Source organism: Leptodactylus fuscus, chromosome 5 (assembly GCF_031893055.1).
Source record: "Leptodactylus fuscus isolate aLepFus1 chromosome 5, aLepFus1.hap2, whole genome shotgun sequence".
NCBI lineage: Eukaryota > Metazoa > Chordata > Amphibia > Anura > Leptodactylidae > Leptodactylus > Leptodactylus fuscus.
In genome coordinates, this window is record NC_134269.1 from 51,083,680 (window position 1) to 51,111,038 (window position 27,359).

Genomic DNA, 27,359 nt, shown 5'->3' on the forward strand with positions numbered 1-27,359 from the left:
ATAAAATACCACAAAACAAGACAATATTCGGTCACCGTCCTCCTGACATGGTGTAAACCAGAGACAGACAGTGAAATTACTGTTTTATTTCATCTTTACAGGTACCTCTCTCACGTCATCACTAACACACACTGTAATGTAAGGCTCCTTCCGCGATGTAAAATAGTCCCGGCAGACGTGACTGGATTATTAGCACTGTTCACACTGAATCGTTATTTTCTGGGTTCTGATGCAGTATTGGGGCGTTTATTGTATTTGCCGTGTCAGTATTTTAGTCTCTGGCTGTATTATATGACATAGGTCCGGCCTGTGATGCGCTCGGTCGCCACTCCTCTTCCCGGCGGGGGGATATAGCTACGCGGTGCTGAGTCTCCTCCCTTTTCTCTCTGTGGCCGCCATCGAGCAGCAGCAGGAGCCGGCGGTCAGCATGGTGAGATTGGGTTGGGGGGCTTGTTCTATGTCGGTCATCTCAAAAATATGGAGATAAGGAGCCGTGTAATGTGTAGTCTGTCCCCCGGCGTGTGTGCGCGGGTCCCCGGGGGTGTACGGCCTAGGCCGGGCCACGTTACTGCCGCGTGTGGGGAGGCCGGGCTCCATACTCCCAGTCATAGCCTGTAGTGCGGGCACATGGCGGCGGCCACTGACTGAGGGCGCACTCGCCTTCTCCCCATGCGATGGCCCCGCTACGTATAGTGTATGGGTGTATGCTACAAGTGTGAACGATGCCTTATGTGATTGCCCAGCCACCTATATAGTACGGTGCGATACCGTTGCACAAGTGTGAACGATGCCTTATGTGATCAGATCTATTTAGTGATCTCTCCCTATTACTTATATGCTGCGGTATTATAATGCCTCTGTACACATTGTGTGATCATAAAAGCTTCCCCATTGTATTGAACCTCTAGTTGCGGCCTTGTGACTCTGTTATGAGCCTTCCTATGTAGCAGAGCCGATCTTGCACTACTGTCTGTATTGTGCTAGATATAAAAGCTCCAGAATGGGAATGTAGCTTTCCGTATACACATGGAGAGGTCTATAGGGTTTGCCTCATGGTTGGATTATTATTTTATCTTAATCATTATCAGCTCTCTGTGCCATAGGGGATAGCTCTGACTATTGAGGTCAGCACGGATCTTTGAATGGGGGACCTAATTTCCCAATATTACTAGGGCAGTAGTGTACTTGTGTTTGCTTGGCAGGCTCAATCGGTCCCACATTAGTGATTGGAGTGGTGGTCACCCATGTGCACTTCCTCTCTGGTTAGGTTATGTATTTCTATTCTAGTGATCATGGGATGTTCTTGTGGGTTATAAAATGTTTGTTTTTTTTTTGTTTTTTTTTTTTTGGGGGGGGGCTTGTTTAGGTTGAAAATCTTTGATGGCAAGACCGTTTTTATTAGGCCAAGTAACTGATTCACTTAAGTCTGTGGCTCCATAGGGATCTATTTGTCATATGATGAATCATCTAATTGGGATTTCAGCTTTTCTGTTCCTATAACAGCAGAAAACGTCAAGTCCTGACTAAAGTCTTCATGTTCTTATGATTTATCATTTTGGCTTTTTATGCTATGATGGTGTAATTTGCGTCTTACCTGGTATCCAGTGACGGTTGCCTGCTGTCATTAAGCTGGTATCACGGACTGACGACACTCGAGTCTGAGCATAAATAGATGTCGTCATATTATGTCTATAAGTGTTGGTGACCTGATCTGACCCTGGCTTATTATGTCCCCCTCCAGGCCTGCGCTCGTCCATTGATATCGGTGTACTCCGAAAAGGGGGAATCTTCAGGCAAAAATGTGACTATGCCTGCTGTGTTCAAGGCTCCTATACGCCCAGATATAGTCAACTTTGTCCACACCAACCTGCGCAAGAACAACCGGCAGCCCTATGCTGTGAGCGAACTTGCCGGTATGTATCTGAGAGAATGGAACACTGTAAAGCTTAATGGCTTCTCCTAAGGCCTCCTTCAGACAGCTTTATTATGCATATTATATGTTCACAATTCCCTAACTAGCAGTATCCTATAGTTCTGTGATGCTCTAAGTTTGGGTCTCTGCACCTGTGGTTGAGATTGACTGTTATGGCTGTCTGAACAAGGCCCATGGCCTATCTTACTGTGGTCTGGAAGTAATGTAACACCCATCCCTAGTACTGAAGGGCTCTGGGTATTAAATCTGGCATACACTTGTCTGAATGAAGCCGAACAGTGCCTTTATAACAGTTTGCTACATGTTATTAAATTTTACAAATCCTTTCATCATGATGAGATCCACTTCGGTCCGTGTTTCTGATACCAATGATATTAGTGGAAGTTCTGATGCATGCAGAGGATCATTCTAAAGAGTCCCTTGCCTTATAAAATGAACACATTTGACTCATTTTCTCTTTATTTCCAGGGCACCAGACCAGTGCCGAATCATGGGGAACTGGCAGGGCTGTCGCCCGTATTCCCCGTGTCCGTGGGGGTGGAACACATCGCTCCGGTCAGGGTGCATTCGGAAACGTATCCTTTTACCCATTGACTTTTTTCATTTGCTTGCTGCTTGCAATGATGTCGTAATTTGCGTCTTACTCCACCCTCTGCGACAGTTGCCTGCTGTCATAATGCAAGTGTGGATGACTGACGAAAACATAAAACCTGAGCGAGATTGTTTGTAAGGAAGCTTTTCATTTTTTAGAGTTTGCATGTTATGAAGTTTTCCTTAACTCGTGCTATAGATGTGCCGTGGAGGACGTATGTTTGCTCCTACCAAGACCTGGAGGCGCTGGCACCGTAGAGTCAATGTAACTCAGAAGAGATACGCTGTTTGCTCTGCATTGGCTGCTTCAGCTCTCCCTGCTCTTGTCATGTCCAAAGGTAAGTTGGTGTATAGAATTGACCTCCTCCAAGTTGGGTTTCTGAAACTTTAGGCATATAATACAAAATTCAGTATCCATTATAAAAATGTAAGATTTATTTGTATAACACTAGCACATCTTGCAATGTTCCAAATGGGACTCCCAATCTCAATTTCCTATTGGCCTTTGGAGTGAGAGGAGACCAGAGTACTCTGAGGAAACTCGTACAAACTCCTTAGGCTTCGTTCACATCAGCATTTGGATTACGTCTGGGGGAATCCAAATGAGGACCCCCCCCAAACGAAATACCGAACGCAACTGCAAACTCTGTGCCAGTGAAAGCACATGGACCCCATAGACTATAATGGGGTCTGTGTGCTTGCCGCCAGATCTCCCCACAGAACATGTGGACAGGAATGTAGTTCACCTTCTACTTTCCTGTCTGCATGATATGTGCAGGCAGCGTGCGGCAAGCAAGGAATAGCGAACACAGATGTGAAACAAGCATTACAGATGTTGCCCTTGGTCCAATTCAAACCTAGAAACCACAGCAAGACAACAGTGCTAACCACTGAGCCACCATGCTGCCTAGGTTTCTGGAGTTTACAGATATGGTTGTTACATTGTGCTGCTTGCATTTATTTTCTTATCAAGCTATAATTTCAGTGGAATGTAAGATGATGAGAGAACTTTGTATATGTACTTTTTTAAATTACATCAAAGTAAATCTGCTTTACAGCAGCTTTTTGGGGCAGGGTTTGGTATAGAGCTAAAATCTGAATTTCCATTCACTCAGTGGTTGTTTTCAGACAAGTATGAGACCTAAGTATTTAACAACTATCTATGCAATGCTCGGTAAAAGACCTTTCACTACATAAACGTCTGGTATTTAGGTCACCGCATCGAGGAGATCCCAGAGGTCCCATTGGTTGTTGAAGACAAAGTTGAAAGCTACAAGAAAACCAAGGAGGCTGTACTGTTGCTGAAGAAACTGAAAGCCTGGAACGACATCAAGAAGGTGAGTGAAGTGTGGAGACGGGAACAAAGGTCCTCTATCATTGTGGTCTATTCAAAGCTTTACTGGCAAACCAGTGGCTATTGTTAAACACACCGATATTGCAAAGTTGTTTTAAATGGGTTTTCCAGGATTTTTATATTAATAATTTATCCCTAGGATAGGTCAGTGGTATCTGGTCAGTGAAGGGAACAAAGGTCCAGACCTTTCGATATCTGGTTTTGGATCTGCACTGACCAGTTGGCTGTTTGAAGAGGCTCTCATGACACCAATGGGTGCTGAAGCCTCTTCCTGTGCTGTGATGTCACTTGGGTACAGCAGCAGCTCAGTCTCTTAATGGGACTGAGCTTCAATATCAAGCATGGCCTCTAACACTATGGCTTCTTCAAACGGCTAATCGGCAGGGTCCTAGCAGTTAGGCTTCTATGGGTCGAACAGTGAGGGCCTGTGCTAAGGACGGATCAGCAGTTTACAAGTCTCAGAAAGACCCCTTAAATCGGTGGTTAATCTGTACACGAAAACTCTTAATCTCCAAATGTCCAGATTTATCAAGTATTGACACAATAATGGAAGTGTTATAGTGAACTTTCATGTAAGACTTCAATTTGGTCATGCTATATAAGTTAATATTCTGCCTTGCAGTCTGTTGGCCATTTCTTAATCCATTTTAATAATGGCTTTTATCTTGATCATTAACACAAACCTTTCTCTCCAGGTCTACGCTTCCCAACGTATGCGTGCTGGTAAGGGTAAAATGAGAAACCGCCGCCGCATCCAGCGCAGAGGACCCTGTGTCATCTACAGTGAAGATAACGGCATTGTTAAAGCCTTCAGAAATATCCCAGGTATGAAGAAGTCTTCTAGGTATAAGCTGAGGAATGATGATCTTCCACTTCAATGGTCCGTGTTTCTGAAACCTGTGATTTTCTGGAAGTTCTGACCTTAGCTGTGAATCGACGTCCTCCATAAATCTGTGTTCAAATGGGATAATGTATTATTCGCTTTCCAGGAATCACGCTGCTCAGTGTAAACAAACTGAACCTTCTGAGGTTGGCTCCAGGTGGTCATGTTGGACGCTTTTGCATTTGGACAGAGGGTGCATTCCGCAAGTTGGACGCCCTTTATGGCACCTGGCGTAAAGCAGCTACCCTGAAGGCAGATTACAAGTATGTATCAGGATCTTATGGCTATGTGTGCTGTATTGCTTATGACTGGGTTGAGTTCCTTACTGCATGTATGTTCAGTATTATACATATGACCCCGATATCCAGCTGTTCATGATGATCTACGCTTCTAAGGTCCGTGTTTCTGATTTTCCATGATATTTATAGAAGTTCTGAGTAACAGCAGTCTGTGACATAGAAATCTCAGTGTGCTCTTACTAAATGTTCAATTCTTTCTTTGCAGTCTTCCCATGCACAAAATGACAAACACAGATCTGAGCAGAATCCTCAAGAGTCAAGAGATCCAGAAGGCTCTGCGTGCTCCAATGTAAGTAGTAGAGAAGTGTTGGTTATGCAAGTGCTTAGAGTATATGTAGTATCATTATATGATGATTTCCACTTCATTGGTCCGTGTTTCTGAAACAGTGACGTGAAAGGAAGTTCTGACTGCTCTAATGTAGCTAGAGGAGCAGCGTCTCTAGTATGTGTATGAAGGATGACACTGACCTTGTATGTACTTTTACATTGCAGCAAGAAGGTGAAGCGCAGAGAACTCAAGAAGAACCCACTGAAGAACTTGAGAATTATGTTGAGACTCAATCCATATGCAAAGACGGCAAAACGCAATGCCATCCTGCGCCAGGCTGACAACGTGAGTGCTTGACATTGTTTTTAACTTTTGCGGGGGCAGCCGTACACCCTATACCTTTCCATTCTAAGCTACTTATTATACATGTTTAATAATGGGATAAGAGTAGCTGCTATCATATATAGAAATAGTATTCTGATTTACCATGTTTATAATATAGAAGCGTCTTGTAACACTTGTGTTTTATATTTCAGATTAAGAAGAAGAAGGAGAAGCGGGAGGCATCAGCCGCTAAAGTTGCAGCAGCCAAAACCGCAGCCGCAGCAGCCAGAACTGCTGCAGCCGCTAAACCGGCAGCCGCTAAACCTGCAGCAACCAAGACTAAAGCAGCCAAAACTGCAGCAAAGAAATCTTAGATCTGACTTGCTGAAGTTTCATTCTCAATAAATGGTGTTTAATACGAAGAGCTTGTGGTTTTCATTTCTTCTCCCTGTTATTTGTACATGACTAAATCTAATCTTGAATTTTGTTTAATAGGGATCGAGCATGAAGGTGTTTTCTGGGAGTTTGACATTGATGGGGTGAGCCTTAATTTAGGCCCTCATTATAGCCAAAGGATTTGGAATGACTATTTTTGTTTCCACTTCAGCCCAGGTTATGATTCTGATTGGTGATTGTTCATTTCTACTCACCTTGGTTTGGTTACTGTGTAGTTTGTTTCCCACTGCAGAAGGTACCCTCTTCAAGTAGCCAGTTCTCCGAAGTGACAACCGAACGACTAAGTAATGTTTTGGACACATGACCTTTAGGATCACTTTGGCTTACTTGGTACCTAGCCTAAAGCAGATATTAAAAAAGTATTCAGTACTATGTACTTTGCTGTACATTTTTGCAGTAGAAGAACAACAAAAGCAAGCTGAGCTGTGGTGAGCTTGTAACTTACAGTTATGACCTAGATTAAGGATGGACTATAGCATAGCTACTAATAAAATTCCAAGATGGTTACCTTGTTCTCTCATGAAATGCTGGACAAATCAGTAAAAGAGGCTGCATCCTCTCTGTGGTTGGTAGTATTCCTTTACCTGTGTGTCTTTTTTTTTTTTTTTTTTTTTTTTTATATTTAAATGTAGTCTTCCCTGGGGGTTCATGACTTCCTCTGTACCCCATTTTTATCTGCCATATGTCCCTTTCTGGAACTCCTTGCCTTCACAGGACTCCACTATGACAGCGAGGTGTTAATAGGAACCAGATTACAGATGAGGGTTCCTAACCTCAGCCAGCATAAGGGCATTGTGCTGGTTTAGAGGTTCCAAAAGTGAGAGACTGCTGTGGCTGAAGGAACTGAAGACCTGGAACAATATCCAGAAGGTGAGGAAACTGTTGTGGAACAGAAGTCCAAACCATGTAAACCCTGACTGTATGGAAGTGTCCATTATAGTAATTTATTTAAGTACATGGTACGGTATTGCTAGATTCTCCCTTTGTAAAATGTTCGGTTATTTGCTCTCTAATGAATTTTCTACTAAAGTCTTGAAATGAGTGAAATAAGATTGTTGTATTCTTGGAGGTTTTGTCTTAACAAAGTGTTATCAATTTCTATGCAGGTTTATGCTTCCTTACATAGACGTGCTGATGAAATGAGAAGATAACGGCATTGCTAAAGCCTTCAGAAATATCCCAGGTATGAAGAAGTCTTCTAGATATAAGCTCAGGAATGATGATCTTCCACTTCATGGTCCGTGTTTCTGAAACCTGTGATTTTATGGAAGTTCTGACCTAGCTATAAATCAACATCATCCATAAATCTGTGTTCAAGTGGGATAATGTATTGTTCACTTTTCAGGAATCGCTCTCCTGTGTTTAACCAACTAAACCTTCTGAGGTTGGCTCCAGGTGGTCACGTTGGATGTTCTTGCTTTTGGACAGAAAAGTGCCTTCTGCAAGCCGGATGACCTTTATAGCTTCAGCTACCCTGAAGGCAGATTACAAGTATGTATCAGGATCTTATGGCTATGTGTGCTGTACTGCTTATGACTGGGTTGAGTTCCTTACTTGCATGTATGTTCAGTATTATACATATGACCCCGATATCCAGCTGTTCATGATGATCTACGCTTCTAAGGTCCGTGTTTCTGATTTTCCATGATATTTATAGAAGTTCTGAGTAACAGCAGTCTCTGTAGTCTGTGACATAGAAATCTGTGTGCTCTTACTAATGTTCAATTCTTTCTTTGCAGTCTTCCCATGCACAAAATGACAAACACAGATCTGAGCAGAATCGTCAAGAGATCCAGAAGGCTCTGCGTGCTCCAATGTAAGTAGTAGAGAAGTGTTGGTTATGCAAGTGCTTAGAGTATATGTAGTATCATTATATGATGATTTCCACTTCATTGGTCCGTGTTTCTGAAACAGTGACGTGAAAGGAAGTTCTGACTGCTCTAATGTAGATAGAGGAGCAGTGTCTCTAGTGTATGAAGGATGACACTGACCTTGTATGTACCTTTACATTGCAGCAAGAAGGTGAAGCGCAGAGAACTCAAGAAGAACCCACTGAAGAACTTGAGAATTATGTTGAGACTCAATCCATATGCAAAGACGGCAAAACGCAATGCCATCCTGCGCCAGGCTGACAACGTGAGTGCTTGACATTGTTTTTAACTTTTGCGGGGGCAGCCGTACACCCTATACCTTTCCATTCTAAGCTACTTATTATACATGTTTAATAATGGGATAAGAGTAGCTGCTATCATATATAGAAATAGTATTCTGATTTACCATGTTTATAATGTAGAAGCGTCTTGTAACACTTGTGTTTTATATTTCAGATTAAGAAGAAGAAGCGGGAGGCATCAGCCGCCAAAGCTGCAGCAGCCAAAACCGCAGCCGCTAAACCTGCAGCAACCAAGACTAAAGCAGCCAAAACTGCAGCAAAGAAATCTTAGATCTGACTTGCTGACGTTTCATTCTCGATGACCTTTATAGCTTCAGCTACCCTGAAGGCAGATTACAAGTATGTATCAGGATCTTATGGCTATGTGTGCTGTATTGCTTATGACTGGGTTGAGTTCCTTACTTGCATGTATGTTCAGTATTATACATATGACCCCGATATCCAGCTGTTCATGATGATCTACGCTTCTAAGGTCCGTGTTTCTGATTTTCCATGATATTTATAGAAGTTCTGAGTAACAGCAGTCTGTCTGCAGTCTGTGACATAGAAATCTCAGTGTGCTCTTACTAATGATCAATTCTTTCTTTGCAGTCTTCTCATGCACAAAATGACAAACACAGATCTGAGCAGAATCCTCAAGAGTCAAGAGATCCAGAAGGCTCTGCGTGCTCCAATGTAAGTAGTAGAGAAGTGTTGGTTATGCAAGTGCTTAGAGTATATGTAGTATCATTATATGATGATTTCCACTTCATTGGTCCGTGTTTCTGAAACAGTGACGTGAAAGGAAGTTCTGACTGCTCTAATGTAGATAGAGGAGCAGCATCTGTAGTATATGTGTATGAAGGATGACACTGACCTTGTATGTACTTTTACATTGCAGCAAGAAGGTGAAGCGCAGAGAACTCAAGAAGAACCCATTGAAGAACTTGAGAATTATGTTGAGACTCAATCCATATGCAAAGACGGCAAAACGCAATGCCATCCTGCGCCAGGCTGACAACGTGAGTGCTTGACATTGTTTTTAACTTTTGTGGGGGCAGCCGTACACCCTATATACCTTTCCATTCTAAGCTACTTATTATACATGTGTAATAATGGGATAAGAGTAGCTGCTATAATATATATAGAAATAGTATTCTGATTTACCATGTTTATAATATAGAAGCGTCTTGTAACACTTGTGTTTTATATTTCAGATTAAGAAGAAGCGGGAGAGGACCCTGTGTCATCTACAGTGAAGATAACGGCATTGTTAAAGCCTTCAGAAATATCCCAGGTATGAAGAAGTCTTCTAGATATAAGCTGAGGAATGATGATCTTCCACTTCAATGGTCCGTGTTTCTGAAACCTGTGATTTTATGGAAGTTCTGACCTTAGCTGTGAATCGACGTCCTCCATAAATCTGTGTTCAAATGGGATAATGTATTATTCGCTTTCCAGGAATCACGCTGCTCAGTGTAAACAAACTGAACCTTCTGAGGTTGGCTCCAGGTGGTCACGTTGGACGCTTTTGCATTTGGACAGAGGGTGCATTCCGCAAGTTGGACGCCCTTTATGGCACCTGGCGTAAAGCAGCTACCCTGAAGGCAGATTACAAGTATGTATCAGGATCTTATGGCTATGTGTGCTGTATTGCTTATGACTGGGTTGAGTTCCTTACTTGCATGTATGTTCAGTATTATACATATGACCCCGATATCCAGCTGTTCATGATGATCTACGCTTCTAAGGTCCGTGTTTCTGATTTTCCATGATATTTATAGAAGTTCTGAGTAACAGCAGTCTGTGACATAGAAATCTCAGTGTGCTCTTACTAATGTTCAATTCTTTCTTTGCAGTCTTCTCATGCACAAAATGACAAACACAGATCTGAGCAGAATCCTCAAGAGTCAAGAGATCCAGAAGGCTCTGCGTGCTCCAATGTAAGTAGTAGAGAAGTGTTGGTTATGCAAGTGCTTAGAGTATATGTAGTATCATTATATGATGATTTCCACTTCATTGGTCCGTGTTTCTGAAACAGTGACGTGAAAGGAAGTTCTGACTGCTCTAATGTAGCTAGAGGAGCAGCGTCTCTAGTATGTGTATGAAGGATGACACTGACCTTGTATGTACTTTTACATTGCAGCAAGAAGGTGAAGCGCAGAGAACTCAAGAAGAACCCACTGAAGAACTTGAGAATTATGTTGAGACTCAATCCATATGCGAAGACTGCAAAACGCAATGCCATCCTGCGCCAGGCTGACAACGTGAGTGCTTGACATTGTTTTTAACGTTTGCGGGGGCAGCCGTACACCCTATATACCTTTCCATTCTAAGCTACTTATTGTACATGTTTAATAATGGGATAAGAGTAGCTGCTATCATATATAGAAATAGTATTCTGATTTACCATGTTTATAATATAGAAGCGTCTTGTAACACTTGTGTTTTATATTTCAGATTAAGAAGAAGTGGGAGGCATCAGCCGCCAAAGCTGCAGCAGCCAAAACCACAGCCGCAGCTGCTAAACCTGCAGCAACCAAGACTAAAGCAGCCAAAACTGCAGCAAAGAAATCTTAGATCTGACTTGCTGAAGTTTCATTCTCAATGACCTTTATAGCTTCAGCTACCCTGAAGGCAGATTACAAGTATGTATCAGGATCTTGTGGCTATGTGTGCTGTACTGCTGGGTTGAGCTCCTTGCTGCATGTATGTTCAGTATTATACATATGACCCAGATATCTAGCTGTTCATGATGATCTGTGCTTCTACGGTCCGTGTTTCTGATTCTCCATGATATTTATAGAAGTTCTGAGTAACAGCAGTCTGTCTGCAGTCTACACAACATCTCAGTAGCTGTGCTATTACTAATGTTCAATTCTTTCTTTGCAGACTTCCCATGCCAAAATAAAAACAGAGACCTGAAGAGTTGAGATCCAGAAAGCTCTGCTTGCGCCAATGTAAGTTGTACTTTTTTCTCAAATACATATCTTTAAAGGATATTAACAGGGGCACTGGTTCTGCTTACATTTTAGTAGGGATTTCAAATCTGGGATCCTTGTTCTTGGGGCACAAGTTGTGTGGGCTAATTCTATGGATCTATATAGCAAATTAGAGCCATCTGGCAAGGATTTGGGGGTGTCTTATTAGAGTCCCTGGTTCCTAGAATTCAATTGGGGGAAATATTGTTCTATTATAAACTTTATAAAAGTGACTCTCCTACCAGAATGAATGTCAGTGAAATGCATATAGGGCAGCAATTTCTCCTGCAAAGAATCCCAGGTCTCTGGCAAAACTACCCCTTTAATATATTCTTAGTAGCAAACATGTGACCTCTTCAGTCAGTGGCTCAGTTTTCTCCATCAAGGCTCCCATTATTGAGTCTTCAGGTGACGCTTCATAGTATGCCATTGCTGCACCACTGACTGCATGTAGTAATGTGCCAGGGCTTCAGCACTGAATTAGAAGGGTATTGGAGATACATCTTTTATTACTCCAGGTTTTTTCTTTTGCTAAAGTTGGTTTCTCTCAGCACTCATATGATGATTTCCACTTCATTGGTCCGTGTTTCTGAAACTGTGACGTGAATGGAAGTTCTGACTGCTGTAATGTTCACCTATATCTATAGTGTCTGACAGGATGAAACTGACCTTGTATGTACTTACATTACAGTAAGAGAACTGAAGAAGAACCCACTGCAGAGCTTGTGATAAGTCCATATGAAAAGACAAGAACACAAGGCCACTGTTCACCTGGCTGACAAGACGCACCTTAACTTAATTTTCAATAAATATTTAATAGAAAGTCTCTTTCATTTCTTCTACCTGCAATTCTTACATGACTGCATATCTCCTTGAGCTCGTGTTTTGCAACAAATGGAGCTTAAAGAGGTTCTATTCTTGGGAAAAGTCATTTCTAGCTAAGCACATCCTTGCATAGCCTTTAGAAAGGCTATTTCACATGTACCTTTTGTATGTAAATTGCCTCAATAGTTTTTTAACGAGTCTGTTTTTATTCATATGCTAAGTAGGCTTCTCCGTGCATCGGAAGTGTCTTATCAGTCTGCCATTCTGTGTATGAGAGCAGAGATGTCATCACACATAGAGAATAGCAGAGAGGGTGCTTGATGAGACATTTGGGGTGCACAGTGGAGGCTAATTATCATATGAATAAAACCACTTATTAAAAAACTGAGGCGATTTACATACAAAAGGTATGTGTGGAATAGCCTTTCTAAAGGCTATGCATGTATGTGCTTAGCTAAAAATGACTTTTCCCAATGATAGAGCCTCTTTTAACCTTGTATCAGCATTTTGAGATACCCAAAGTAGTTGGGTTCAATTGTTACATGGAATCTAGGGATGGGGGGGACTTGAATGCTGCTGGAGGGCCACAGGTTGTGCGTCACTTGTGTGGGAGCAGCAGTATTGCACAATCTGTGTGGTTTTGCAATTGATGCCATAATACAGCTCTCATCAGCCCAACCTGTCCAAGCTTGATGGGAGTTATAGTTTTGTAACAGGTGCAGGGTCACTGAAAGGTAGTCCTGCACTAGAATTTGCCTATGTTAATGCTGGACACACTAGTCATGTGATACGTATTGGCACTGTAGGCTTTCTTCTAATTTGACTGCATCGCCTGGGACCAACACAGTATAAATATCATCCACACACTATACTGAATAATACCAATATGCTTCACAGTGATGCCCACACAGGATAATGAGAGGCCCAGGGGAGGTGATGGAAAATAACAAGCACTTATACTCACCTATGCTCTCCTCTTCTGGCATCCTTGCTGTATATGGCTCTACTCTGCCTGCGACTGAGGTCACATGCCTCTGACATCACTGCTGGGGACTGTGATTGGGCCTCAGCGGTCACATGGGGCGTGCTGAAATCATTAGACCAATACACCCCACATGACTGCTGGGACCCATCCACAAGCTCCAGCAGTGATGTCTGGAGCCTGTTAGTAACAGAAAAAATGCTCAGCTCTAAAGATGAACGTATTCCATCGTTTTTCCAAGAAAAGAGTTAGTAAACACATGTCAGATGCCAGCATCCTGATAGTTATCCATGTGTAGAAGCTTGGATTTTCAAAAAGCGTGCATGGATGGACTCCATCGACTGAGCCGATGTAGACCGCAAACATACAAAGTAATCCAGCACTTGAAATCCAACGTTAGAGTAGTATTAACCCCTTAAGGACCAAGCCATGTTTTGGTTTCGCATTTTCGTTTTTCCCTCCTCACATTTCAAGAGCCATAACATTTTCATTTTTCAGTTCACAGAGTCACATGATGGCTTATTTGCGGGACAAATTGTACTTTGTAATGGGACCATTCAATATGCTGTGCAATGTACTGGGAAGCTGGAAAAAAATTCAGAATGAGGTGCAATTGGAGAAAAAATGCATTTGCGCCATTTTCTTATGGGTTTAATTTTTACAGCGTTCACTGTTTGGTACAAATGACATGTTACCTGTGTTCTACGTGTCAGTACGAACGCGGTGATACCAAATTTATATAGTATTTGAAATGTTTTGATACTTTAAAAAAAAAAAATGATAAACTTTGCAAAATAGAAAAAAAAAATTGTCATCATGTTCTAACACCTGTAACTTTTTCATATTTCCATGTATGGAGCTGGTTGTTGTGTCTTTTTATGCGGGACACGATGTCGTTTCTATTGATACCATTTGGGGAAAGATCTGATGCTTTGATCACTTTTTATTCAATTTTTTATAGGAGGCAAAGTGTTGAAGAAAACGCTTTTTGGTGGTTTTTATTTTTTTTGCCGCTACGCCGTTCGCAGTACGGGATAAATGTTTTAATATTCTAATAGTTCAGGCATTTTGGAGCGCGGGGATACCTAATATGTTTATGTTTAATGTTCTTTAATTACTTTTATAGCTAATCTAGGGAAAGGGGGGGTGATTTGAACTTTTATATTTTTTTTATTTTTTTAATACTTTTAAAAACTTTTTTTTTTCTTCTGTTACATTTATGATCAGACCCCTTAGGTACCTTGAAACCTAGGGAGTCTGATCGCTCATACTATTCACTGCAATACTACAGTACTGCAGTGAATAGCAGAATCCCAGCACTTCTATTAGACGATGCCTCTGGCCTCTGGCATCGTCTAATAGATCTCATGCAGAGACAAGCCTGGAAGCCTTCAATAGGCTTCCGGCTGTCATAGCAACCGATCACCGCCCTCTTGTGACGTTCAGGAGGGCGGCGATCGGCAAAACATGGCGGCGCCCATGCCGCCGGCGCCGTTTACACACTGCGGTCACGTTTGACCACAGTGTGTAAAGGGTTAACAGCAGCGATCGGCTCGGGCACCGACCGCTGCTGTTAGTGGCAGGTCCTGGCTGTATTATACAGCCGGCATCTGCCGTGTATGGAGCGAGCTCAGCGTGTGAGCTCGCTCCATACATCCCCATGCGACCCATGACGTACAGTTACGTCAAGGGTCGCTAAGGGGTTAAAACTTCACTTTTAGTTTGAAGACGTCATGCTTCCATTAAAAATTTTGTACAGGGGTCAAACGACTACTCGTTTGACCCCTGTACAAAGTAATGGAAGCATGACGTCTTCAAAATAAAAGTGAAGTTTAATACTACTCTAACGTTGGATTTCAAGTGCTGGATTACCTTGTATGTTGACTCTTGGTTAACATCAGAGCCCAGTAGAAACAAAGCGCTACAAGGCAATGAAAAACCATCCATCTTGCCCACATGAAGATGAGTCATTGATTTCCCACCGTAGGGAGTAAGAGTAGGGGGGCACCCTGCCAGGGAACGGTGGTTAAACACAAGCCATAAGAGACTATGATACTTTACCACTACACACGTCTGTGGAGGTCAGCTACAGAGCTGGGTGTGTCCAATTCCATCAGAAGATGCGCCAAGTTTCCTGGGACCCTTCTGTTTTCTCCCATTATTTTAAGACAATTTGGTCTTTGTGTCATTTATTATCTATCTTTTCATAGATAGCTAGATATACCCCTGAACCCTTTGGGTATTAAGTTGTTAAATTTAAGGTTACTTTTTGTGGCACTATGAACCCATTACCTGTTAGTACAGTTTCCACTGAGCCTGTCAAGTCATTGGTGGTGGTTATTATGAATCCGGGTCACATGGATTGTGTTGGGGTGCGTCATATGCTAAATTTACAGCCTGAGTGAAGGGTTAGTGCAAGATTGAGTGAGTTGATCCCTGACAGCTGTACCCACATTACGTGCTAGGATAGCCTGTATGTGACATGGTAAGGGGTTATTATGGGATGATAGTGCCCTAAACAGAATTATGGAAGATGGACAGTTTAACCCTGCTCTTCTGTTCGCATTTGCTATACACTTGTACTGTTCCCGGGTCAATATGACCTGACCTATTAATTCTTGATTTTTAGCTACTCTAATTGTTTTATCTGAATACTTTTTTCATTGAAATACTGTATGTGAACATGTTTGATCATAAACAAAAGAAAAATTTAAATTCAAACTTTTAATTTTTTTTATTTTTTTTTCATAAAAAGGTTACACGGGCTTTTTGCAATTATCTTCGATTGTTGACATTCTGCACAAATAATGAAGCTTTACATTACTTTTACTAAAACATGAAATTTATCTTTTTGAAAACAAATTTTATAAATCAACAAATGAAAAATCATAAAAACTTCAACCATTTTAGAAAGAAAAAAAGAAAAACCTGAACATGTTCATGCGTTTTTACATTGAGCACAATAATAAGACCCATGTCCTTTACACAGATATTTTGAACATCCAGCACATGTCAGATTAGTCTTATTGTCACAGGAAGATGGACAGAAGCTACAGCTCTTCCTTTTTTGGCTGGTAGCTGTGCTGGTGGAGGCCGTGGATGTGGAGTCTCTTTCTTGAGCATGCTGGACACTTTTTACAATGGCTGCTGCTCCCTCACTTCTGGGGGTCACTTTTTTGCTCTCAATATATGGCCTCACCAGGGATTTTCCCAATTCCTCAAGAAATAATCTTCTTTTATGCAGCTTATTCCGGTTCCAATCGGGGTCGATTTCTCCCCATAAGACAAATGCATTGTATGCAGAAACATCCAGTATGTTATAAAATAAAATCATTGGCCACCGATTGGTTTTGCGTTTGCATGTATATGTTGATATTACTTGGTCTAAAGTATCAACTGCTCCCTTTGTGGCATTATAATCCAAAATAATGTCCGGCTTTCTGTCTTCTCCATCACTTACGGCATTGTCATGGTGCATTGTGCTCATGAGAATTACCTGTTTGTTTGTTTTTGGAACATAAGAAACAACAGTTGTATTTCCAGAAAAATAAAAAGTTGAACTGTACACCTCTCTCTTGCTAAGGATACCTTGCGGTAGTTCAGGTTTGTTTTTTCTCATAGTACCCAGCATGGTAAGTTGTTTTTTCTTCAACATCTGGCCTAGTTGATAGGATGTAAAAAAGTTGTCACATGTGACATTTTGTCCTTTTAGTCCATGAGTCGAATCTAGAACAACACGCATACCCTGATTTTTTTCAGGTCTTTCATCAGGGGCTTTTCCTGTATACACTTGAACATTTAGAGCATACGAACTTTTGCTGTCGCAAAGTGTCCAGATCTTGATGCCATATTTTGCTGGCTTACTTGGTATATATTGTCTGAATGGGCACCTACCTCGGAGTGCCACCAGTTGCTCATCAACGTTACATTTTCACCACTGTTATACAATTTTGGTAGAATCTCTACCCATTGATTCCAAACATTTCTAATAGAGGCTAGTTTATCTTTAGCTCTTCTTTCCATTCTATCTGTTTTAGAATCAAACCACAGTACTCTCGAAATGTCATGAAACCTTTCAAGACACATTGTAGCTCTAAATATGTGGCGACCGGTTTCGCAATTCCACAAACTTTTACCCTTTGAATGATAGACAACCAGTCTCCTCTCTCACAAACAGACTAGATAATTACTTGCTTATTGATAAGAACAGTGAAAACCACCACCATTTGGGGATGAAGTACACATAAAAAAACATAACTTTTGCAGTCAGAAATAATCAGAGACCTGTAGAACAGTATAAAATGCTATCGGGTCATATTGACCCGAACAGTACACGTGTAACAATCAGCGTGTAGCAAAAAGTAAACAAAAAAATAAATGTAGAGCTCCACAAATGAGGAAAAGTCAAGGAACCACTAGTTTCAAATCCTCATAAAAAAAAAAAATCTGCAGGGTCTCAAAAATCATTTTGGGTCATATTGACCCGAACAGAACAGCAGGGTTAATGGTGGGTTTGCACATAAGGTGAATCCTCTACAAAAGACCCATCAGTTACCCAAACAACATTTTGCATGATGGGTTTTCAGTTTTCCTATTGGCAGTCTTTGAGAAGACCATTACTCTACAAGATTTATAATGCAATGTAGTGTAATGTACTCTACTATAATGCATGGACGCCTTCCTCCTACCACCACAAGGTGGCGCAGCACTTACTAGTAGAATGTAACGCTGATATAGATTTGTGTGCTACTTTCAAATCTATACCACAAGGTGGCGCAGCACTCAGTATGACACTGTTCTATTGATACCACATGGTGGCGCTGCACTCAGTATTGAAATAGGCCTTTAGTGAATATGACACCACTAGGAGGCACAGCACAATCTGAGGGAGGGAACACCTACGCTCTTTTACAATCTGGCCTTAGTTAACATGGCCGCCTGTTTACCCGGCGCTTCCTGGTGACGTCAGGGAATTCCGCGCAGCATGATGACGCGGCACAGAGTCGTGACAGGTAATGTAAGTACAGCTGCCTGGATTCCGGGTGATGGGGCGGCCCAGACGGTGACCTGGCTGCAAGATGCTGAGCCGCTTGCAAGAACTTAAAAAGGAGGAGGAGACACTGCTGAAGATTAAGGCGGCGCTGCACGACCAGCTCAATAGGTTAAAGGTTAGAGGCCAAGGGGCAGGTGGTCAGTCTTGGATGAAACCATGATGTGGGGGAAGGGGTGCCTGTTATCAATGGTTTACTCCTCACTATTAGAGTGGTGTTCTATGTCTTATAGGAAGGCTTAATAACACATCCCTCCATGTGTTTACCTGTCTGGGGTCCTGGGGGAGTCTCTGGTCTGGGTCCTGATGTTTGTGACCTGTGTCTTGCACAGACAATCAGTGTGATGTTCTGTTATAATGGAGCCTCGGCTGCAGATCAGTTGACACACTCATGTGTAAGGTAGAGCCAAGCAGACAGGTGAGACTATAGTGTTTGTTATATTACAGGGAACCTGTCAGGGCGATTTGGGACACTGAACCATTCACAGGTCCTTATGGGCTGGGGGCTTAGTGTCCCAAAGCGCCCTGTTATAAAGCAGTTAAAAAAAAAGAGACTTTGAATATCACTTTAAATGGGTTGTCCCACAACATAGAATGGATAAGTGTCTGATTGCTCGGGGTCCCACCAACATGACAGTGGGGTCTTTCACTTAAATGAAGATGCAAACAAAGCGCTGTAGTCTGTTATCCAGGGATGTAGCTATGGGGAGTGCAGGGGTAGCAGTCTCTACTGAGGTGGTCCCTAGACCACATAAACTAGATCACTATTGTAAAATTATACAAGGTAGAAGTCCTGTTATATAATCTGTCAGCGATCAGACGCTGATAACTATCCTGTGGATAAATAATGAGTTGTGATCATGGGACAACCCTATATGTATTTTCGAAGCTGATCTGATGCCCAAGTTCATAAAGTATGCAAGGATCAACTCTGAAAACAGAAGAAGGTGAACGTTAGTTTTTTTGGAGAGGCACAGCTTTTTTATGTTTATGTCAGAGGTGACAATATGGTGTCCTGTATAGGGCTAGTGACCGCCCATAGTAGTTAAAGGGGTGTTCTGGACTGATAGATTGTGCTGTGCGCCACACTCAGAAAGTCCATGACACATTCAATGCTGTTTGTGTGAGTAAATTTTATTGGTGGTTTTCCTGGACTACTTTAACAAATGATTGGATGGGGTGTTGGCTGTTGGACCTCCATCAATCTCATATTGATAATCTATCAATCTGTCTGTTAGGTCTGACACCCAACACCCCCCACCCATCAGCTGTTTGAAAAGCTTGTGGCATTCAGAGGAGTGCTGCGGCCTGTTCACTGCATGCAAGCACAGTGTTGTACATTGTATACTGACTGGGCTATGTAACACAGCTCAGCCCCATTCATTCGAGTGGAACAAAGCGCCAGCATGGCTGTGACCAACAGGTTCTTGGTGTTGGATCTCCTTTAGGTCGGGACTCCATATGGTGGAAAAACAACAGCATTTTTTTCAGTCCCTGCAAAGTGGATGGGACTCTAGCGAATTTCATCCACACATTGTGAAAATATGCGCTGTGGACACACTGCGCTCTACGGTACCATTGCGGTTTTGGAAATTGCAGCATTTCCATTATACCTATGGAAATGTTGGCGGTTTCCTTGTAAGTGTAATTGAAGCAGATGAAACCTCTGTGGGCTTTTTGTGTAAAGCTCTGCAATGTGTTGCAACCGCGGTTTTTCCTTGCAGCGCTTTTTGGCCGTGGCCTTCTGATAGGGCCTTACCCTTAAGGTCAGCATTATAATAGTCCCTTTAAATGTAATGTTACAGTGCAGTCTCATTCAAGGTCCAATTATTTCATTGCTGCCAAAACTGGTAATAAATATAAAATGGCTGTTGCCTGATGGCTTACTCTTTCAGACTCGTTCAGCTGGTGTGTTAACTGGGCATTCTGGGGGTGTCATAGATGGGAAAACTAGATTGCAGATCAGTATATCAGAGTATAATACCCCATGGTCTTCTATTACAGGTTGAGGAACTGGCTCTTCAGTCCATGATCAGTGCCGGAGAAGAGCAGGATCAGCAGTCACATGTGGTGCAGCCTGAGGTGGTGAGTAGATAGATGTGTGCATAACCTGCAAGATAAACTCAGCTGTTTGGCTCCTCTTATGGAAGACTTGTCATGTTTTGGAAATGATTTCTCCATAGAAAATTTTCCTGCTAGTTTACATAGAAGTGAAATGTTAGAGTATGATGTTATTTATAATGTGTAACTATAGAGAATCATTCATAAAACGGATTCCATACTATTTAGTGAAATTTCCCTTGAATTTCCGCAAACCCCATTCAGATGAATGGAACAGCCACAGACATTTCTGCAGCACTTCTTACACCTAAATGTACCTTTTTGAGGGTTTTTTTTTCATTGGCCGAAAATTCATACTGCTATCCTCTTCCTGGTGTCTCCCGCCACATAGACAATGCTTTGAGATGCCTGCTTAGCCAATTACTAGCCATGGTGGTGACTATCCTATGTCAGGGATTGGCTGAGTAGACATCTTCCAGGATATCTTGCTTTTATTTGGACATCCTGGAAGCAGAGAACAGCGGGAACGTGAGCAGCATCAGGACTGGATCTGCAGGGAATCCAGAAGAGCTCAGAAACGTCTTGTCAAGTTGAAGCCCCTATGTTTAGCCATTTTAAGTATATTTATACACCCATGGAAAGCTTCTTTAGCCTGAGGCCCCATGTTGCAGAAATGAACTTTCTGTCCAAAGCGTTACGGGGAGAACCATTGCTGCCACAGTTTTTTCCGCAGTGCTTTTTTTCTGCAAGACACTACATGGGGCCTTAACCTTAAGATACATTGACATGTAAAAGTTGTACATTTTTGCCAGGAGGTTTTAATGTTTGCTTACACGTCTAATATAGAGAGTGCAGGAAGCTGTGACTAGACGAATATTCCTGTGGACACCACAATCTGCAGCGGGGCTGGAGGTTATAGTTAAGGAAGATGGATACACCCTTCTGCAATATATATATATATATAATTTTTTTATTTTTTTTAAGGGGTGGGGGGTGTACTGGCAGGAGTCCATGTGATGGTCTTTCTTATCCAGGTTTTTTTTTTTTTAATTTCTTTCTTCCAATCTACAGGATTCTATGAATGTGGATGATGAAGCTGCGATAAACCAGACTGAGCTTCAGCTAGGCACGATGGATTACAATCAAGAAGAAGAAGAGGAGGAGGAAGAGGAAGAAGAGGATTCAGACACTTAGAAGTGAAGAGGATTCCAGAATAGGCGGTGTCTAATATACATATATTAGAGGATATCATGTCCTTCTCTTATCCACAGGGTTAATAACTGCAGTATAATAACCTTGCATGTATTGTTTTAGCTCGTATTGTCAGCCAGTTCCATATGTTATGGTTCTTAAAGGGGAAGGCCAAACAAAATCTTAATATATTTGTAGGATTCATGAGCATTAAGCCTCGCCAATTTCAAAACTGAAGAGCTTTCCGTGCTGTATAGAACATAAATTTACAGGCTTAGACTTCTGACAGCAACATCTGACCTGTCACTAGATGACTTAGCATGAATAATGCCGCCCGTAAGTGCAGCCGTTAGATAGAGAAGGGGACTGTTACAATTCTCTACCAACCTATGATGCTTTCACAGAGTTGCTACGATTGAGGGCATCTTCTATTGCACTGAATCTTTACTTATTGCTGTGAGTAGATTATTGGTGTGTGCTGAGCATGGTCAGCTGCCATGACTCTAGAAGCCTGGTGTCTCAGGGGCTGCCTATATGACTCTTGTTTGTGTCTTTTTACAAATTACTTAAAGCACAATCTTGTAGCAAAGGACCAAGGGCCTCTGCAGCTGTGAATCCAAGTAACGTGAATAATGCGGCCCAATAAACGGGTACAAATACACAGCACCAAGACATAAGCTGTGCTATGTAAATAAATGTGTATGGTGGTTCTTGTGTGTGCCATTTGGTGATGTCTCTTAAAATAAAAGAAACAAGCTACATACTCTCTTATTTATTTCCGTTTGGCACATGTACTTTCTGCATGTATTTTATATAAACAGGATTGAAAAAAAAAAAAAAAACTGGTGCTACTATACTGTGTGGTTTACCTTCTCCCTCCATGGCAGCTGTCATCGCCCGCTCTCCTCCTTTAGTACATGAGCCGGGATTCATGTTATACAGAGCAGCAATGGAGAGTTAAATCGGTGGTGGAACGGCAGGACTGTCACTGTTGTCAGGGACAGTCCTGTTGACCAGATGGGCACTACCAGTAAGACAGAATCTGTGTAGATCGCAGAACACCACCATTTTCTGATCTATTCCACCATCCTGGCCCTAGTGATTTTCTCAACTCCTTGACCATGACTAGATTCTACTGTGTAATGTGGGCACCTCTGTCTCTCCCCCCTTGCCAGAAACTGCGCTCTTCCTTTAGTACCTGGTGATGTTGCCCACACTATAAACCCTGGCACGATATGTTGAGGAGTGTGCTGTTAGTGCTTGGAACTGTGGGCTATGGCTGCTACAGTAGACCGCATACTATAGCAGAACCAATAAAATATTCAATACCATTTCTGGCTGCAACAGCTAGAGAAAGAAACATGGCATCTGGGACTTGACGGTCTCCCAGCCACATCCAACAAAGGCGGTCCTCTATATGAATGGCTGCCTAGTTATATCCTACAGAACCATAAATGTATCACTGCATAATTGGTTTGGTTGCTATGAGTAATTGCACCATTTTGGATACATTTCCCTTAATATATTTTGGGGAGTGGTTTCTAGTGCTTCAGGATCAGATGTTTTTAAAGGGGTTTTCCAGGCGTCATATGATCCATATCTAATGCCCACAGATCAGCTGACTTTAGAGTCCATTCATACGGAGGAATTTGGTGTAGAATTTCAGCGCTGAAAAAAAAAAAAGGCCTCCCATTGACTTCAATGGGTTCTGCTAGCAGAAAAAGGAACCCATTGAAGTCAATGGAAGGTTGTTTTTTGTTTAGTTTTTTTTCAGCGCTGAAATTCCACACCAAATTTCTCACCATTTTCCTCCGTGTGAATGGACCCTTAAGAGTCCACAGTATTTGGTTAAATATGTTGCAGCCTTTCCCCTGAATACCGAGCATAGTGGCATACATCTCATAGGGGCTATGCTTAGTATTGCAGCTCAGCCCCATTCACTTGAATGGGATAGAACTGCTATTGCTCCGTGTAACTTATGACCATGATGTCATCAGTACAGGGAAGCGGCCGCAGGGCTCATGAGCACAACAGAATCTTCAAACATTGTCGGACACCCACCAATCATATACTGATAACCTATTCTAGGAATAGGACATCAATAAATGGGTTGTGGACAACCCCTTTAAATTTTATAACAATGTGCAAATGAAGTATTCTGTCCTATTCAAACAAGAGTCTTTGTCATAGGTTTATTATAGTCAAAGATAATACATCTGAGTATTCAAGAGGTACAGGTTAAAAGGACTGAAGGCTTCTCATGGAACCAGGTGCTGGTATCAGCCTCCCCTTCATCACATCGGAGTGTCTGCTGTAAGAGGCAGCTTACATACACTCGGTACAGGATAATAATGAGGATAAGAAGCCCGACACAGCAAAAGGATTCTGAGCGATCACATCACATCACATTCAATAGAAAATAAATATGAAAAGTCAGGGCAGGTGAAGAGGCACAGGCAGGAGGCAGCAGAACGACTGCTGGATACACATCCCCTCCTCTACCGGAGCAACATGCAGGGGGTACTATCATTTAATGCTATACATTTGTCATTGCTCAACTGTAATGATCCATGTGCCCAAAATAAAATGGACTCCACTGCTATAGATTACTGCGGTCAATAAGAACATCTGAAATGCCAAATATTATCACGGATTGTATTAAAAGTGAGTGGTTTGTACCAAGAGAGATTAAGTGCAGTAGCCAGTTCAACGCTCCGGCAGAGAGGAATTATTTCTGAAAAAAAGGCAAATTCCTAAAAGGTGGCAGGCTCTGGGTTATGGCTTTGGACGCTGGTTTTATTGCGGACAGCTACCCGCATGGCTCAGATCTCCAGATAGCTCAGGGTACTGGCTGACAGTGTGGGCTTTATACATAGTCTCATATGGGATCAATTTCTGCAGTGCTTATGAAGAAAAATATCTGGTATTCTAGAGAAATCTATCTATCTAGATAACTGGTACAAAATAGACATTTCTATCTTTATCTGTTCCGACTGCTTAAGCGCCATGACTTACAGAGAGAAGACAGTAAAATAAATATTACAGCCCTCGCATGAGATTGGTCCCACATAGGAATGAGCCATTGAACCCTTTGTTAGGAAATTAAAATGGACAGTTCGTTCCCCTCCTAAACAAAGACAGAAAAAAATTCTCCTGTTTATGGACTGAAAGCATCATGTGTACCACAAAGCATCATGGGATAGAAGCAAGGATCTTACTGCAGGTGAAGCCCACGGGAGACACTGGGATACATCTACTCTTGACCCACACCCTTCATTCAATGAAGGGGTATAGAGAATGAATATAAACCGTTTATTTTTGGCACGTTCTGCAGAGATCCCTGCAGGGTGGCAGAAGCGGGATATGTTGGCGGTAGCTCTCTGCCTGGACCAGCTTCTTGTCTCATGTTCCTCACACACCTGCTGCATGAGTGGGGGTGCTGGGTTGTTTTAGGCCCATGGTAGAACACAGCCAGCCAGCAAAGTCCACCTCTTCTTGCTCTGATGTCTTAATGAAGCTGTGAACCTGAAGGGAAAAGGAAGAATTACATCAACCACAGACGGAAAAAGTGATGGGTTTCCAAACCCGTGACATGTAGGCGAGCGCCCAAGAAAAGCTTCTGCAATTCACAGATCAGGATCTTGACATTTCATAAAACAGGAAGTCATTACCATAAGCTGTTTGAGGTCTGCTCTATCTGCTGGATTCTTCACCAAGCTGCAAGAAAAACAAAGTAATAACATTAAGACGACTATGGGGAAAAAAATAGCTAAAATAGAACTTGATCTTTAATGCAGTAAATGTGGCAAAAATGCCAAAGTGAAATGACAATTCCCAACCATATTACCATAGGTAAAAATGTTTTCACTTAAATAGAAAACCCTACCTAGAGTTCACAAAAAAAAAAACCTACATTAGGCTAAGGCCCCACGTTGCTGAAACACAGCTTTTTGTGTTTTTTTTGATCCAACCCCAAGAATGGCTATAAAAGGAATGGGAAATATATAGGAAATACTTCTACTTCTACTCAATCCACTCCTGGCTTTGGCTCCAAAAAAAACCACAACAAAATCGGCAACAAAAAAGCTTTCCGCAACTTGGGACCACAGCCTCAAAAGGACATTTCCAATCCAGCAATTGCACCACAGATTTTGGCAATTGGAATTATTATTTCAGAGCAATAAGTGCTGTTTTGGCGTCTCCTAGGCTACTTGGACTCTGTACTGTCAGAGGACAGGGCGGTGTCAGGCCCATGAAGCATATGGGGCACCAAAACTAACTGCATGGATTGCACAGGAAGGGTGGGTGCTAGAGAAAAAATTCCAACTGTGCCAGAATCAATGGAGCAGCACCTACTAATATTTGCTAAATCAGTTTGTTACTGTACACCAATTTCAGCTTTTCTGCAAAAACGTTTCAGGGGCTGGACAATCCCTTGAAATAAAATTGGGTAGGGACAGGTAAAATACTTAACAGATTTGTCCAGTCTTCAATAGTGAGAAACAGCAAATAATGTATATATTTTTTCTTTACATAGATTTGTCCAGTACTTTCTGGCTACGATTTGTAGACTACTGTACTTGTGCCCAGATGCCAAGCACATCAGAGCAGTCTGACATTCATTTGCCATCCCTGCTTTAAAGATATGTTCACATGCCGGAATTTGTAGAGGAATCTAAGATGTTCTTCCGCTACAGATTCCTCTCTAAATTTCAGGCCTATGTAACCCACGGTGGGAAGCCGAAGCAGAACAGGCAGGTTTGCTAGCTGATTAATTTCAGAAACAATGGGGTCGTCAGAGGTTGTCTAGTACTGCGGGCTCTACAGCTGGATCAGGCATGGAATCCAAGGGAAGATCACGCAGGATGAACAGTCTCTAAAAGTGACAGTTCTGTGGTTTCTTATGAAGTTTCTTGATAGTCTCTAGCTTGTGAACCATGACCAACCACAGGGAAGCAGATCTCTAGGCTACAGATTAATAATAGCATGCTAAGGAAGCGCATTTTATCTATTATTAACAGATTTTAGAAGGGACCTCTGTGTGCACAGGAAAGCCTAGAATGGCCTAACCAGCAGCCGTAACTATCTGGTATACTGAGAGTAAGGAATAAGCAGAGACTTGGTAGTCCATTCAATACGTAGTCTTCTTTTCTCTGCAGCCTTGGTTTCTCTAGAAAATATACGAATGACAAATGTATAGAGTGTATTCCATTAACATCAGGTATGAATAGACAACCGCATGCTCGATGGCGTAGTTACCAAGGCAACCGTATGACACCACACGAGTATTGTGCACACATCCTATTCTAATAAATGGGAACTACGCATGATGCATACTGCGCACGGGATGGTTGCCTCAGTTACTTTACCATTCAGAGTCTCATTGCAATTCTCTGCACCCAAATGTAATGACAATGTTTGCTCCATGCCAATGTGTACAGGGTTTCAGCCGAGATACTGAAAACTGCTGTATGGACTATGTAGGTCTCCTTCCGGACATCCATTATCTGTTATTATCATGTGTATGCTTGTTTGCATGATGACCATGCTGAATACGTACCATTTATTCACAAAGTCCTGGAATTCTGCTCCGAACACCCCACTGGGCAACTTGGGAGGTGGCTACAAGTCAAGAAAATGAGGCATAGCATTATACAGAGAAATAAGGCAAAAAAAAAAAAAAAAGTAGTTACAGTATGAGCAGCTGTACAGTATATTGTGATAGGGGGTATTTGGGAAATATGTTTAGGAGATGAACACCCCTTTTAACTTTGATCTCAGGACCTTTCTTTATCATATTGTATGCCTTCATCTACTTCATGGAGGATTTACATTCCTTCAAAGGAACGTTATAAAATTTGTTGACAGTGCAACATAAATAAACAGCAAATATGTGTGGTCTGTAAGTGCAATGTGACAACTGTCCCACCATGATTTTTTTTTATGACATAAATAAACATTTGGACCCAGGGTTAATCCCATATAATTGGAACTGTGGAAAGATTTTGA

General features: G+C 42.0%; 4 protein-coding genes and 16 non-coding genes across 21 annotated transcripts in view; 19 read left to right on the forward strand and 1 right to left on the reverse strand.

Annotated features, from left to right (window-relative positions):
* The first annotated feature begins 352 nt into the window (after positions 1-352).
* RPL4 (ribosomal protein L4) lies at positions 353-8,567 on the forward strand. Of its 2 annotated transcripts, XM_075273103.1 has the most exons (11): positions 353-430; positions 1,742-1,913; positions 2,402-2,508; positions 2,724-2,862; positions 3,737-3,861; positions 4,574-4,703; positions 4,868-5,024; positions 5,266-5,349; positions 5,553-5,673; positions 5,865-5,948; positions 8,490-8,567. In XM_075273103.1, exons 1-11 carry the CDS (start codon positions 428-430, stop codon positions 8,550-8,552), a joined length of 1,185 nt encoding a protein of 394 aa, XP_075129204.1. In that variant the 5' UTR covers positions 353-427; the 3' UTR covers positions 8,553-8,567. The 2 variants fall into 2 exon arrangements, with proteins under 2 accessions (XP_075129204.1, XP_075129202.1); XM_075273101.1 differs by lacking the exon at positions 8,490-8,567 and having other exon boundaries at positions 5,865-6,074.
* Positions 1,567-1,665, forward strand: LOC142205411 (small nucleolar RNA SNORD16). Its single transcript, XR_012716417.1, has one exon. It is a non-coding gene; the product is annotated as a small nucleolar RNA SNORD16 (small nucleolar RNA).
* LOC142205395 (small nucleolar RNA SNORD18) lies at positions 2,260-2,327 on the forward strand. Its single transcript, XR_012716402.1, has one exon. It is a non-coding gene; the product is annotated as a small nucleolar RNA SNORD18 (small nucleolar RNA).
* On the forward strand, positions 2,550-2,650 carry LOC142205413 (small nucleolar RNA SNORD16). The gene has a single exon (XR_012716419.1). It is a non-coding gene; the product is annotated as a small nucleolar RNA SNORD16 (small nucleolar RNA).
* LOC142205394 (small nucleolar RNA SNORD18) lies at positions 4,732-4,802 on the forward strand. Its single transcript, XR_012716401.1, has one exon. It is a non-coding gene; the product is annotated as a small nucleolar RNA SNORD18 (small nucleolar RNA).
* Positions 5,131-5,202, forward strand: LOC142205402 (small nucleolar RNA SNORD18). Its single transcript, XR_012716409.1, has one exon. It is a non-coding gene; the product is annotated as a small nucleolar RNA SNORD18 (small nucleolar RNA).
* LOC142205396 (small nucleolar RNA SNORD18) lies at positions 5,403-5,472 on the forward strand. Its single transcript, XR_012716403.1, has one exon. It is a non-coding gene; the product is annotated as a small nucleolar RNA SNORD18 (small nucleolar RNA).
* LOC142205391 (small nucleolar RNA SNORD18) lies at positions 7,320-7,389 on the forward strand. Its single transcript, XR_012716399.1, has one exon. It is a non-coding gene; the product is annotated as a small nucleolar RNA SNORD18 (small nucleolar RNA).
* Positions 7,707-7,778, forward strand: LOC142205403 (small nucleolar RNA SNORD18). Its single transcript, XR_012716410.1, has one exon. It is a non-coding gene; the product is annotated as a small nucleolar RNA SNORD18 (small nucleolar RNA).
* LOC142205397 (small nucleolar RNA SNORD18) lies at positions 7,978-8,047 on the forward strand. Its single transcript, XR_012716404.1, has one exon. It is a non-coding gene; the product is annotated as a small nucleolar RNA SNORD18 (small nucleolar RNA).
* A 12-nt stretch (positions 8,568-8,579) lies between the features above and the next one.
* On the forward strand, positions 8,580-12,023 carry LOC142204495 (large ribosomal subunit protein uL4B-like). The gene is made up of 10 exons (XM_075275809.1): positions 8,580-8,620; positions 8,873-8,956; positions 9,244-9,282; positions 9,478-9,557; positions 9,722-9,878; positions 10,120-10,203; positions 10,407-10,527; positions 10,721-10,908; positions 11,153-11,220; positions 11,933-12,023. Exons 1-8 carry the CDS (start codon positions 8,580-8,582, stop codon positions 10,838-10,840), a joined length of 726 nt encoding a protein of 241 aa, XP_075131910.1. The 3' UTR covers positions 10,841-10,908; positions 11,153-11,220; positions 11,933-12,023.
* Positions 8,728-8,799, forward strand: LOC142205404 (small nucleolar RNA SNORD18). The gene has a single exon (XR_012716411.1). It is a non-coding gene; the product is annotated as a small nucleolar RNA SNORD18 (small nucleolar RNA).
* Positions 9,010-9,079, forward strand: LOC142205398 (small nucleolar RNA SNORD18). Its single transcript, XR_012716405.1, has one exon. It is a non-coding gene; the product is annotated as a small nucleolar RNA SNORD18 (small nucleolar RNA).
* LOC142205393 (small nucleolar RNA SNORD18) lies at positions 9,586-9,656 on the forward strand. The gene has a single exon (XR_012716400.1). It is a non-coding gene; the product is annotated as a small nucleolar RNA SNORD18 (small nucleolar RNA).
* Positions 9,986-10,057, forward strand: LOC142205405 (small nucleolar RNA SNORD18). Its single transcript, XR_012716412.1, has one exon. It is a non-coding gene; the product is annotated as a small nucleolar RNA SNORD18 (small nucleolar RNA).
* On the forward strand, positions 10,257-10,326 carry LOC142205399 (small nucleolar RNA SNORD18). Its single transcript, XR_012716406.1, has one exon. It is a non-coding gene; the product is annotated as a small nucleolar RNA SNORD18 (small nucleolar RNA).
* LOC142205406 (small nucleolar RNA SNORD18) lies at positions 11,008-11,079 on the forward strand. The gene has a single exon (XR_012716413.1). It is a non-coding gene; the product is annotated as a small nucleolar RNA SNORD18 (small nucleolar RNA).
* On the forward strand, positions 11,795-11,864 carry LOC142205401 (small nucleolar RNA SNORD18). Its single transcript, XR_012716408.1, has one exon. It is a non-coding gene; the product is annotated as a small nucleolar RNA SNORD18 (small nucleolar RNA).
* Positions 12,024-18,048: 6,025 nt separating the features above from the next.
* On the forward strand, positions 18,049-22,109 carry SNAPC5 (small nuclear RNA activating complex polypeptide 5). Its single transcript, XM_075273104.1, has 3 exons — positions 18,049-18,216; positions 20,103-20,183; positions 21,231-22,109. The coding sequence occupies exons 1-3, from the start codon at positions 18,127-18,129 to the stop codon at positions 21,351-21,353; spliced, it is 294 nt and encodes a 97-aa protein (XP_075129205.1). The 5' UTR covers positions 18,049-18,126; the 3' UTR covers positions 21,354-22,109.
* Positions 22,110-23,504: 1,395 nt separating this feature from the next.
* The window catches only part of MAP2K1 (mitogen-activated protein kinase kinase 1), a 30,829-nt gene continuing 26,974 nt past the window's right edge, over positions 23,505-27,359 (reverse strand). Inside the window, exons 9-11 of the mRNA XM_075273177.1 lie at positions 26,911-26,972; positions 25,022-25,067; positions 23,505-24,875 (exon numbers count right to left, since the gene is read on the reverse strand). Of these exons, the coding sequence (XP_075129278.1) occupies positions 24,762-24,875; positions 25,022-25,067; positions 26,911-26,972 (222 nt within the window). The 3' untranslated portion in view covers positions 23,505-24,761. The remainder of the gene's footprint in view (positions 24,876-25,021; positions 25,068-26,910; positions 26,973-27,359) is intronic.

Coding starts and splice junctions, on each gene's coding strand:
- SNAPC5 (XM_075273104.1), top strand. CDS start 18,127: ATGCTGAGCCGCTTGCAAGAACTTAAAAAGGAGGAGGAGACACTGCTG. Junction 18,217..20,102: donor ACCAGCTCAATAGGTTAAAG/GTTAGAGGCCAA, acceptor CTTCTATTACAG/GTTGAGGAACTGGCTCTTCA. Junction 20,184..21,230: donor ATGTGGTGCAGCCTGAGGTG/GTGAGTAGATAG, acceptor TCCAATCTACAG/GATTCTATGAATGTGGATGA.
- RPL4 (XM_075273101.1), top strand. Junction 2,863..3,736: donor TGCTCTTGTCATGTCCAAAG/GTAAGTTGGTGT, acceptor TCTGGTATTTAG/GTCACCGCATCGAGGAGATC. Junction 4,704..4,867: donor AGCCTTCAGAAATATCCCAG/GTATGAAGAAGT, acceptor TTCGCTTTCCAG/GAATCACGCTGCTCAGTGTA.
- LOC142204495 (XM_075275809.1), top strand. CDS start 8,580: ATGACCTTTATAGCTTCAGCTACCCTGAAGGCAGATTACAA. Junction 9,283..9,477: donor TCCTGCGCCAGGCTGACAAC/GTGAGTGCTTGA, acceptor TTTATATTTCAG/ATTAAGAAGAAGCGGGAGAG. Junction 10,204..10,406: donor AAGGCTCTGCGTGCTCCAAT/GTAAGTAGTAGA, acceptor TTTACATTGCAG/CAAGAAGGTGAAGCGCAGAG.